Below are 12,686 nucleotides of genomic sequence, written 5' to 3' on the forward strand. Positions count from 1 at the left end.
AACACTCCCTATCTTATGGCTATTAATGTGAACTCACATACGGCAAGGATTTAAACTGTACTACGGGTATAGTTAATGACATTTTAAAAGTCGTTTTAAAGGCTAGAGAGGTTTCATACATGAATAAGTGCATTATCGCTGTACCGAAGACAAGATCTTGTTTATATATTACAATGAAAGTGAGCATCACAGAAAAATGCATATTTAATCTGATTTTATATAATTCATAAGCACCAAATATACCATATACTGAACATATAACTGAAAATTTAAAAAGTAGTATTAGTTGCTGTCTTTCAAAAGATACTCGAATTCAACTCCAGAACGTTGTCTTTGTGAGTGTCCATGTAATACGGATTAGTCAATTAGTTTATGCTTTAGGGTGGTTGCGTGCTCGGGGACAGAGGAGAAGGTCACTGGATAGCTGCTGAGTTTACGTGAGTGAGGAGGGACTCCAAATGTGGATGGAGACCCAACCATAACCCTGTAGGATACTCTGTAAAACAAGACTAATAGAATAACAGTACCTTTATTGGGAATCAGGATACTAAAACAGATGCGCGCCACCTAGTGGAAGGTTACTATAATCTTAACAATGGAAGGAAAAAAGTGCCCGGAAAATGAAAACAGGATTTGAAGGTCAAAGGGATCTGCCAACTATTTTTTTATTTATTTGTATCACATTTCTAGGTTTTAACTTCTTGGGCTACGGTTCATGACAGCATATGTATATTCACAGAGCAAAGACATATACAATATAAATCTGAGCAATATGAGTACATTTGCTAAAACTAATATGCATTTACACTGGATGGCCACATGGATGGGAGTCATGGATCCCAAAAATGAAGACGATACACTTTCATTTGAAAATAGTAGGCAGAGAACAGAACTGAATATTACTGCTGTGTGATGCTGATGAGTAACTGACTTGGTTATCCAGTAGCAAAATGATTTTAAGTATTACTGCAGTAAACTTACTTACTTATGCTTGTGTTTGCATTTTTTATTCTGTTTAATGCTTGTTTGTTTGTTTTACTATGGAGCAGCAGTTCTAAACAACTAGGCTGAAGACTTTACAGAAGAACTTCACTATGAGACAGGGACCAGAGAAAACAAACCGTTAACAGCTGCTTTTTACATGACAATTGTTGCTTCTAAGAATACTTGCCTTTTGAATACTCTTTGTGTAGCAACTTACAAGTTTTCAGTAAATGTTTATTGTAAACTGTAGTGCACCTTGGAATCTAGATCTAGTGTAAACTTCTGAAATAGCTGGCTGGAGTATTTGCTTGTATAGATGAAGCCAATGAGGCCCAGAGCCGTCAACCATGCTTCTAATTTGTGGACAAGATGGAGCTCCTGGTCTGGACAATCATGACTCATTCTGCTCAGCTACCTTTTTGTACCTTTTAGGGGTGAACCAACAGGATGGGAGTCATTGCCCCTCAGTAGCAATGGAAGTCTGGGAAGTCTTCGGAACTCAACAGAAAAGTAAAACTTGGGGTTGGTCTTAAAAGAGAATAAGTCTAGTTGGTAAAACATTCCAGTGAATGACTTTTTAATCTCCCCTTAATTGGCTCTGACTAATAATAAATCTACCATTAGAAAAGTATGGAGCATTATTTTACTTCTGAAAACTATTTTTAAATTAACTATAATCTTACCTTGTAAAATAAGGTTCGTATTGATCAGTATGACAGCTAAACTTATAAATACTGTGCAAAGTTAAATATAGCAATAGAACCCTCTGATGCATGATTTACTGTTAGAAAAGAGTTAATACAAACATAATAGTAAAGCTCATGTTGTCTGTTTATACACGTGATTTCCTAAAATGTCAAAATTTATATTTGTAATTGTAATTTAAATTTGTAAATACCTTAAAAATCTTCATCAATTTTGGTACTTAGAATACACAAAACATATTTTCAGAAAGTCATGTGGTACTTTACCTGGCCATTTCATTCAAATATCTCTCACCAAGCCATTTTTCCATGAGTTTATATACATCAACCACCTTTGTTACTAAATCTTCAAGAAGAGCCAATGCTTTTGTCTTTATCAGTTCAAGTCGAAACTGTGTGGCTGTTTCTATTTGCAAAGAGAAATAAGAATGTTTTAACATATTGCAGTGCACTCATTTAGTAATGAACAGATTCACTTTGAAACCACTCATGCTTCAATTTTTGAAGCTTTAGGTGCACATTTAACATACCAGAATAGGTAAGATAATATCCATCTCACTGAGAAGTAAAATGTAGTATGTGGTAGAGTCATTTGAGAAATTATCTGAACCAAAACTATAATTGAGCTTTTTATCTATTGCACTTTATAGCAGTCTACTCTTTGACAAACGAAATGTGAGAACACACATAGGTAATTTCTGAATTTTGAAAAGGGAGTGGGGGACAAAGTCTCTTGCTTATCTCCCTACTTTAGAACCTGGAGTGGCATTGCCATTGTATTTCTCAGTGCCACTAAAAGCAGGGCAAACTCCATGTGCTCCCGGGCCCATTACTGATCCTAGCACATAATTTGTTTGGTGGATTTTATCTCCAAAATTTTTCCAGTTTCTCTTTTTGGCTTTTTCCATTGTCACTGCCTAGTTTGGGTGCTGATTATCTCTCACTTAAACTGTTGCAATAGCCTCAATCCTACTTTTTCTAACTTTCTTCCCCCACCTCAAATCCAAATCCACCTCCACACTATCCAGAGTAATTTGTCTCACCTGCAGATGTGATCATAATCACTTTTCTGCTCACAATTTTTCACTAGCTCCCAGCTACCACCAGGGAAGAATCGAACATTCTTGGCAGGGCCTAAATAACCCTCCATGGTCTAGCCTCTCCATCTCCCAAGTCGCTCCTTTCCAGAACATGACTCATGCTCCTAAGCTACTCACAGGCTAATATCCCTCTTAGCCCTCTCTCTGCCATGGCATGCAATACTTCTCTTCATCCTCAAGCCAGTTTTTCCCCTGGAAAAACTTCTCCATAGTCTTCCACTTCAGCTCAAGAATTAGTTCCTTGGGTAAGTCAGGAACTCCCCTCATGTCCCCTTTGCCCCATATGCCCACCACCAATATCACATTTTTTTTTTTTTTGAGACAGGATCTCACTATGTTGCCCAGGCTGGATTCAAACACAATCGATCCTTCACCTCAATCTCTTCAGTAGCTGTGACTACAGGCCCAGCTGTCAACAGGTCAACATGCAACAGTGATTGCATTTCTCTTCCTTGAGACTGAGTTTTATTTTTTGTTTATGTTCGTACATACAAGTATGTGTCTCCAGCAACTGTCACAGGACTTGGTACAGACTGGAAAGTCACTAATCATTTGTTATATGAATAAATGAATTTTGCTACACTAAGGATCATGTATAGAATGAACTGAAAGATGAAGTATACTGAAAACCACTGAAATCAGATGCAGGGCAGGCAATAGGGGAGATGCATCTGTCTTGGACTTGCCTGATGCCACAATCTCCCTGTGTTCAACTGACTTCAGATTTTATTGTTGGAGTTATAGAAGTTGGTGGTAGTAAGATGGGGAAGACAGGGGAGAGAAAACAAGAGAAACAAGGGATGGAAAGCATCCTTAGTAGTTAATAGTCACTGAGTAGTTATAGGTCTCTCGGCATGCCACATTTTTGTGGTTTTGTCATCTTGTATATTGACCATGTTTTTTCCCCTTAGGATAGGTTTGCTCAGTTTCCTGATCTTTTCAGATTTCATTTAGAATTGCATTACAAGACAATTAGGAGAGCCATAAGGAAAATGTTTTGTGGAGTCATTGCTCTTATAGAGAAGAACACCCCTGAACATAACAGATATATGACTGGCTCTTCTATGGCCTTTGTTCCCAAGAACTCACTTTCAAGGCCTGTTAGCCTTTAGTTAGAATTTATTTTCCTAATGAGGGACCTAAATTATTCTTACTGTAATATAAAACCACTTACTTTAGGTAGTCCCTACCTAAACCTATAAAATCATACCAACTTTCAACATTTTCTTTTGTTTCTGTTTTATGAGATCTTAATTACTGCTATTGCTTTTTCCAACCCATTCCCAAATTCTTTTTGATCCTTTTTGAGATACTGCCATCAGTTAAGACTGATTAGGTGATGTCAAAACATCTGACTTATGCAACACTCAAATCTAGTCCTTGTGTGGTCAAACAAAATCAGTCAACTGAATATTGTACTTTTCAACCTCTTTGCTGTATGTTCTTATAGGCATAGTCTGAGGCAGTTGATGAGTCAGTTGTGGGCTGTTTGGCTACTGGTCTCCTTTCTACTGAACAGCATCATCTTAGTCGTTTCAATTGCTACCTTCAAATTGCAAGGCAGCAAGGTGTTCTTCTTTTATTTTGAGCCTCAGCTCATTTTTCCTTTCGATTTCAGCAATTTCCTCTGTTGTTACTATGACAGGAGTTGCTTCTGCAATAGGTGGTGATTTACCTGAAAGGGCAATGAAACATGCTGAGTAAACTAACGAAATACAAAGGTATGCACATAGTATTTGCACAGAATGAGCACAAAGCAAAATTTGTTAAGCTATAAACCTCTAGTGATTTGGAAACAATGAAACCTTGGTCCTCCCAGTGTGTGTGATGAAATACTGAATTTTTCCTTGAGAATTCTCTGTATGGTTCCTGGGCTGGACTCATATAAAAACACCCCATTTGTGTAGCATAATTAAAAAATAAGGTATGTAGCAAGTGCAGGGATGGTTACAGTTTCCAAATATAGTGAAATCCAGAGTTTGGGGACAGAAATTAGCAAATCCCAACATAGTGCTGACCCCATTAGACACCTGCAGAATTACCACTCCATAAAGGATAACTTCCGTTAGCAAAATATTTCCTAGATCTTCACCAAAAAAAGAAGATACGAGAATAACCTCAAGAAGATGTGAGTGAAATGCGGGTGATGGTCAAGAATCTAGAATCTATTTAAATATCATTATTATCTTTTGAAACAGTCTTGCTCTGTCACCCAGGCTGGAGTGCAGTGGCATGCTCATGGTTCACTGCAGCCTCGACCTCCTAAGCTCAGGCAATCTTTCCACCTCAGCCTCCCTAGTAGCTGGGACTACAGAAGTGTGCCACCACACCCAACTATTTTATTGTATTTTTTTGTAAAGACAGAGTTTTGTCATGTTGCTCAGGCTGATCTCAAACTCCTGGGCTCAAGCAATCCACCTGCCTTGGCCTCCCAAAGTGCAGGATTACAGGTGTGAGGCACTGCTCCTGGCTAATTTAATTATATTTTAATTACAACTTAACTATAAGTACATCAGTGATTATATAAGATAATTAGAAAATATAAATTTGTCAGTACTTAACAAAGGATTTACCCATGGGCTATGGCAATATGATTCTAGTTGCAGGGTTTATTTACATAGCTCTATTTTCAGTTCAACTAATCTTTCTTTTAGGGTCTGACCTCGAAGGGTTCAAGTCTTGTAAAGAAGACATACTGTAAACAAAGAAATTGTAATATGTTGCAATAATAGATGTATATGTAAGTTACAGATGAAGGAGAGATTAATCTCTCTAGATTTCTGTTTTATCATCTGTAAAATTAAGGGATCAGACCCCAACAGTTATTCCATTAAAGTTAACAGAAGCACTTCCCTTATTCCTGCCACTTGAGATGGACTTAAGCGGTGTGTTCTTTATTAAGGTAATACCCTTCCCTTTCCTTCAAGTGCCACTGACCCACTCCTTCCTCCATCCTCAGTGCTTTTCTTTAACTCCCATTCCTGACTGCTTGAATGTTCTCCATCTAAGAAGCGTCTTATACATCCTAAGACGGAGTGGGGAGACCTTGTTCTCAAGGTACTTGTACCTCCCCTATCAAAGAACAATAGTCACATGTCTTTACTGCAAGACTACAGCTGGGTTAGGGCAGAGACTGTGGTTGTGATTTTTGGTTTTATTTTTAATTTACTATTGTGTTCTTGGCATCCATCTAGAGCATTTCACATAGCAGGTGTATAATAAACATATCATGGGCAATCTATGAGTGGAGTGAGTTCTGTTCATTTGCTTCCTAGGATTCCACTTCAGAGTGGGAGGGTAATGTTGATGCCAAAGCTATTCATTCCTAAGGTTAATTAGGGATCTCTTTCAAGATGTATTTTCTCAACTCTGTTTTTCCTCATGCTACTGAGGCAGAGATTTAGGCAGGAGGCCTCCAGGAGAAAAGGACTTGCCCCTGAAACACACACACAGCTTTTAAAAACATAGCTTTTAAACTTCTCTTTGTTACTGCAGTGTTAGCCTTTCTGCACAGACTTTTCAGATGACATAGTACCATCCTGGAAGTTCTTTTAACATTTCGAAACTGTCTTTGAGGTTTATTTTACCCTTGGTACATCTGACTATTTGGTTAAACAAGTTAGGTGGGCTTGGTATGCAATATGATTTGCCACTAACATCACAAATCATAGAAGCCTGGGTCTCTAGTTTAAACCTAATGAGTAGCATTTTAGTGGCTTAGAAGCTAATAACGTGTCTAGTTAAATGCTTGTTTTCTACCAAGGAGAGGTTTAGGCATCCAGAGTTCTGAGTGCTAAAAGCATAAATACCTTTGGGTTTTTTGTCTTCCTGTTTTTTCTTGGGTGGCTCCTTTTTGACTTTTTTATTTGCACCTATCTGAGGAGATTTTTCTTTGGGGTCTGCTGGCTGGTTTTCTTTTTCTTCTTCCATGAGCCTCTGATGAATTTCAGCAGCCACCTGGTTGCATAACAGCAACATTTCAGTTAATGTAGCATTTATAAAATATGGTAACCATTTGGATGTAGGCATAAATTCTGCTGAAACCTTAATCCACTGTAAACAATTGAGCCCATGTACTCGAACTTTACAAAATACACCCCACCATGTTTTACTGAAGTGGAAACCTGGCCCTGTCCCAAGATGCGGCTTCCCTGCCACCATCTGTGTGGAGGCTGCTCACTTTCTCAAGCCCCACCTGCAAATCATCCTTATGTTTCCTCACTGCCACCTCCAGAGTGTCACAACTCCATGGTTATGCAAAAAGTCCTTTCTTTTAAATCTCAAACACACATTTATACTTCTCAGTTCCTTTAATCTCTCGACTTCCAATTCGGGGTATTTCCCTGTATCATTGTTTCTTAACCTTTTTTGATAACTGATCCCCTATAGAGTTTGGTTTTTTTTTACATTTTTTTCTTTTATTTGCATTCATAAAATTTTAATACTGCAGAAGCCTATTTGCTTATGTTCTGGGTGTATATTTGTGGTATCAACCTACATATATTCATCACCCTCGGCAACAACCAATTTTTGGGACTGCATGCCCTGTGTTAATTGGGTCATTGAATCCTGGGCTTCTATTTTACTTAAGCACTAAATATCACCCCCAAAAGACTCAGTATTTGTGAGGTTGACCCATTCCACAGGCTAACCCCAAGGTTCTTAGCTTCCTCCGCTGGGCTGACTTTCAGCTTCTCTCCATTCCACCAAGCGCCTCCTTTCATTCTCACAAGTGTCCTGGCTTGAGATTAGTTGTTCTGTCACCTCATTCTAAGTATTGAATGGAGAAGCTCTGTCCTTGCCCACCCATGGGGTCAGGAACCGCAGGTATCCCTCCACCCCTCCTCTGTGGCTGGCTCTGCACTTCAGGCAGAAGAAAAACCTTGTCTCATGACAACACAGATGAACCTGGAGGACATTATGCTAAGCAAAATAAGCCAGGCACAGAAAGGCAAATACTGCGTGATCTCACTTATTTGTAGAGTCTTAAAAAGTCAAAGCATAGAAGTAGAAAGTAGAAGAGTGGTTACCAGGGACTGGGGTGGGTGAGTAGGTGGGACAGGGAAAGCGGAGATGTTGGTCAAAGGTACTAAGTTTCAGTTAGATAAAAGGAATAAGCTCTGGTTATGTATTGCCCAGCACGGTGACTATAGTTAATAATAATGTATTGTATTTTTCAAAATTGCTAAAAGAGTAAAATTTCAATGTTCTAACCACAAAAATAATAAGTGAGGTAATAGATATGGTAATTAGCTTGATTCAATCATCCCACAATGTATACAGACATCAAAACTTCACACTGTACTTTACAAATATATGCAATTGTTATTTGTAAATTAAGATTATATATATGTACACTCTTGTCTTGAGGCTTGTGTCACTGGGGTTGTAATTGTAGTTAGAAATACTGGACATTTGGCAATAAGTTCAACTGCCCCGGGAGGTGAAGGTTGTTTATGAGTGTTGCCCCAAGAAATGAGAACCCAGGAAAGAATCCCAAAGGTAGAAACAACACACACGCACGCACACACACACACGTACACACACACACGCGCACACACACACATTGTGGAGGCCGTAGCAACATAGGGTTTAAAACTCTAAAATCTCAATTAAAAAAGCAATTGGTGAAAAAATGGGGGCTATTGAGGGCTTATTTAATTATTTATAATTCCTGGGGAGAATGGGGTGAGGGGATGAGAGGACAAAGAGAAAGATTAATGGAGGTGAATAGAAAAATAAATAAGGCATAATCTCTACCCTCAAAGACTGTTGCAGTTTTGTGGGTGAGATAGACTAGCCAGTTTCTGCCTTCTCCAAAATTCCGCCACACTTCATACCCCATGGCAGCATGTAACTGTTCCCAAGTGTTCTATGAGTGTTAAATCTTGCCCCACCCTCCAAAGGCGCCTCATGCTTCCCAGAACTAAGCCAGTCCTACTTCTTTGTATTCTTCATAGCTTTGAGTATATGTGCTGTGCTCAAAGGGGATGCCCAGTAGATCCTTAATAATCAATGGACTTTCTTTCAAAAGAATCATATTCCACAGAATGCACCCTCAACTTCTTCAATATCAACAGAATCTTGGAGGAATACAGAAAGGTTTCAGAGAGCAAGCAGATTTCTTTGCGTGTGTGTGTGTGTTTCTGTTTTGGTCTTTTTCTTTCTTTCTGCCTTTGCTTTTTCCTTTTTTTTTTTTTTTTAAACCAGATGCCCTTTTGACAAAAATGAGTACCAGATACTGTACTTGCAAGTTCTTAGTAAAGCGGAAAGCAGACTTGCTAAAATTCCTCCCCTAAATTGCACGCAATTAAATTTTTAATCGGTTCCTGCAAAGCACTGTAAGTTAGCAATTTTCTTCAAAATTGGATTTTTCTCCTTTGTAAACAACTTTGTGATGATGATAATTATCATAATTACCTGCATAATTATGCATCATAATTATCTGAATTTTTCTGGTCCACTTTCCTCAAAGACCTCTGGGTTGCTATCAAAAATTAACATAAGTCACAGTTCATTCAGCAATCTAGCTTATAACACTGGAGAGAACTTTAGACATAATGCCTTGACATTGTGGGCATTAAAAACATGACTTGTTTCTTTGAAATCACTGCATATCTGCTAATTAGAAGAAAGTTTTGCCAAAAATTAACACAGTCTACTAAATGGGTAGCTCCTGGTAAAACTGCTGTGTAGAAAAAAGCCTATGTTAAAGTGCTCTCATTTTTAGTCGCACTAATCTCAGCTGGTGCTGTTTGCCCCACAACAGTTTAGTGAATCACACCTGTTTCATTTGAAATTCCAAGTTCCCTTAAGATTGTGTGACATCAAAGTCAAGCAGGATTCAAATATAATTGTTAGTAATATTAACCACTAAGCAGTCCATTTTCCTATGCTTTCTATAAGATTTTTAAAAGTCCACAAGGAAAAGGGTACAATTTTGAATACATTTCTTAACATAATAATAAGTTAAAATGTACAGTTTCTAAAACACTTTACATACAGTATTTCGTTGGATTTTTTTCAGCCATTCAATAAAGGAAAGATAGACTATCTCCAATATTACAGACACACCACTAAAGAATTAGAGAAGTTAAGTGATTTCCCTAAAATTGTATCAGCTTAATCAAGAGGCATAGCCAATGTTTTTTGTGCTATATGACCCTCCCTTTCTAAGAATATACTATTTTTAAATGTCATTTTCCCAGGTAATTTTAATGAGATTCGTAAGACTTGTAGATTATGTCTATGCTGCTCATTTAACAATAAGAATAACTCATTTTTTTCTAGAGCTTCTACGTCTGGTTTCCCACTTTCTGGTGCTTGGTACTTGTTGTGGTCTCTGCTATGATCATTATTGTCACTAACGTCATCGCTAATATTGACATCAGCATCATCAGCATAGCAGCAGCAGCACCTCAAGACTATATTGAGGGCTTATTATTATATTATGTTTGATGTGGGCATTATGCTAAGTCCAAGGTATACAAAAAGTTTTAGAATCTAGTTAAGTATTCAGACTAAAACTAACAAGATACAAATTACAAAACAACAACAAAAACCTAGATACTAAGAGCCAAATGAATGGGAAAGACAATAACTGCTACGAGAATAGAAAGCACACAATCACAGATGCCGAGGACTTCTGGAAAGAGACAATTAACTGGTCAGGAATCAAGGTAGAAACTAACGCTGAAGACCAAAAGAAGGTCAAGGGTGTGAGATTCTATGATGGCAAGTGGAGATCATCACACTAACCCATTCTTAGGTCAATAATGAAAAACCATTTTAGTATCCTTATACGCATCATATCCCATTTTTTAAAAATCTAATACTTATTTTCTTTCATCTAGTTCATTTTGCCCATTTAAATTTAATGTAGTCATAGATATATTTGGGCTATAAATCTACCATCTTCTCTGTACTTTCTATTTGTATTGCTTGTCCTGAATATTTTTTCTGCCCTCTTTTCTTTGCTTCTTTTGGATTAAATATTTTAAATTTCATCTTTCCCCCACGTTAGCTTGGAAACAGCACACACTAAATCACTTAGTGGCTACCCTAGGAATAACACCATGAATTATTGACTAAATAATACACTTTGTGGAGCCACTAATTCATGGTGTAATTCCTAAGGTAACTGCTAAGAGACTAGTAACAGAATACATGATGACCAAACTTACAGAGGGGAATAAAAGCAGAAAAGACACAGAGAAGATGAAAATGAAAGGATGAAAAGATATGACATATAAACAATATCTAAAAGTATAATTTACAAAACAAAGGCACTACATATACAGAAGATTACTTCATAATAACAAAAGGTTCAATTCACCAGAAAGATTTAACAATTTAACATCTATATTTTCCCAATTTCATTCTCAAATATACATAAAGCAAATTGACCAAATTACAGATGATCTTATTAAAACTCTCTTGATAATTCAAAGGAGAAAACAAATGAGAAAAGTAAGATTTGAACAATGATATATAATCTATATGTAAAAATACATAATAAAATAATATATCAAAATATTTATATATAAACAATAAGTTACAATATGTATACCAAACACTTAAATGAATATATTTCAAGTACACACATAACGTTTCAAAAAATGACCATAAGGCAACTTCAAAAATTTTTATAAGAATATGTTCCACAAATAAAATGTAATCAAGCCAGAAAACAACATATTATTTTGAAAATTAAAAATATATTTCTAAAATGCTTTGAATTCGATGATAAAAGTAACATATTAGAAGCTTTGAGATGAAGCTAAAGTGGTCATAGAGGAAACTTTAGAGTAGCAAATGTGTATATTAGAAAAAAAGACTGGATACTAATAAACTGTGATCTATCTCAAATCCCTAGGGAAAGAATGGAAAAGTAAACCCAAAGAAAATAGCAAGAGAAAAAAATGATATTAAGAAAAGAAAAAACACACACAGTAAAATAAATGAATGAAGTTAAAAGTCAGTTATTGGAAAGCCTGGTATAATTGATAAACATCTGGCTAAGCTGATTAAAAAAAAGAAGAAAAGCACAAATAATAAACATCAGAAGTGACAAAGTGAACATCATATAGACACTGCAAATATTAACACAAACGTAGGCCACTTTAAATAACTTCATACACATAAATTTAAACATTTAGAAATAGAAAAATTCTTAGCAAAATAATATTTACCAAAATCAACTCAAGTTTTTTCTAAGAAGAAACAAAACCAGAAAGCATTGCATAATCTATTAAAGATAATGAATTCCTGGGTGGGAGGAGGGCAACAAAAACTCCTGCTACAAACTCCTATAAAACTTTAGTTCTAGATGGCCTCTTAGTGAATGTTACCAAGCATTTCAAGAAGAAATAATCCTAACTTCGATAAAATTTTCCAAAGTATAAGAGGAAACATATCCAGGCTTGATTTATGAAGCTAGTATTATCTGGATGCTCCAAGCCATCAAAGATAGCATGAGAAAGGAAAATTACAGAACTCTCTCACTTTCACTGTCTTACTCAAAGACTAAAATTCTAAACAAAGTATTAACAAAACAAATCCACCCATATGTAAGAAACATGATGTCTCATTAAAATGTTGGACTTATTCTAGGAATGTGATATAAGTTTAACATTAGAAAATTGGTCAGTGTGATTTTTCACATTAACAGAAAATGTAGAAAAAAGTATATAATAGAGGCAGAAAAAGCATTTGAAAATACAATTCATGAAAAAACCTCTCAGAGTAAACAGGGTATGAAAAGGAATGCTCATAATCTGATAAATACTGCCCTAAAAATCAGCAGCCAACATTTTTGTGAATCTTGATGAGCTGATTTGAAAATTAATATGGAAAGGCAAAAAGTTATGAAAATCCAAAATGTTCTTGGCAGATGACA

General features: G+C 36.4%; 1 protein-coding gene across 8 annotated transcripts in view; it reads right to left on the reverse strand.

The window, feature by feature from the left end:
* LOC105473062 (sperm flagellar 2) overlaps positions 1–12,686 on the reverse strand; it is a 366,010-nt gene that overhangs the window by 38,544 nt on the left and 314,780 nt on the right. For all 8 annotated transcript variants that reach the window (XM_011726675.3, XM_011726676.3, XM_011726674.3 and 5 more), the window contains 3 exons: positions 6,598–6,745; positions 4,335–4,463; positions 1,956–2,094 (listed from right to left, as the gene is read on the reverse strand). In XM_011726675.3, the coding sequence (XP_011724977.2) occupies positions 1,956–2,094; positions 4,335–4,463; positions 6,598–6,745 (416 nt within the window). The remainder of the gene's footprint in view (positions 1–1,955; positions 2,095–4,334; positions 4,464–6,597; positions 6,746–12,686) is intronic.

This window comes from Macaca nemestrina, chromosome 6 (genome assembly GCF_043159975.1).
Source record: "Macaca nemestrina isolate mMacNem1 chromosome 6, mMacNem.hap1, whole genome shotgun sequence".
NCBI lineage: Eukaryota > Metazoa > Chordata > Mammalia > Primates > Cercopithecidae > Macaca > Macaca nemestrina.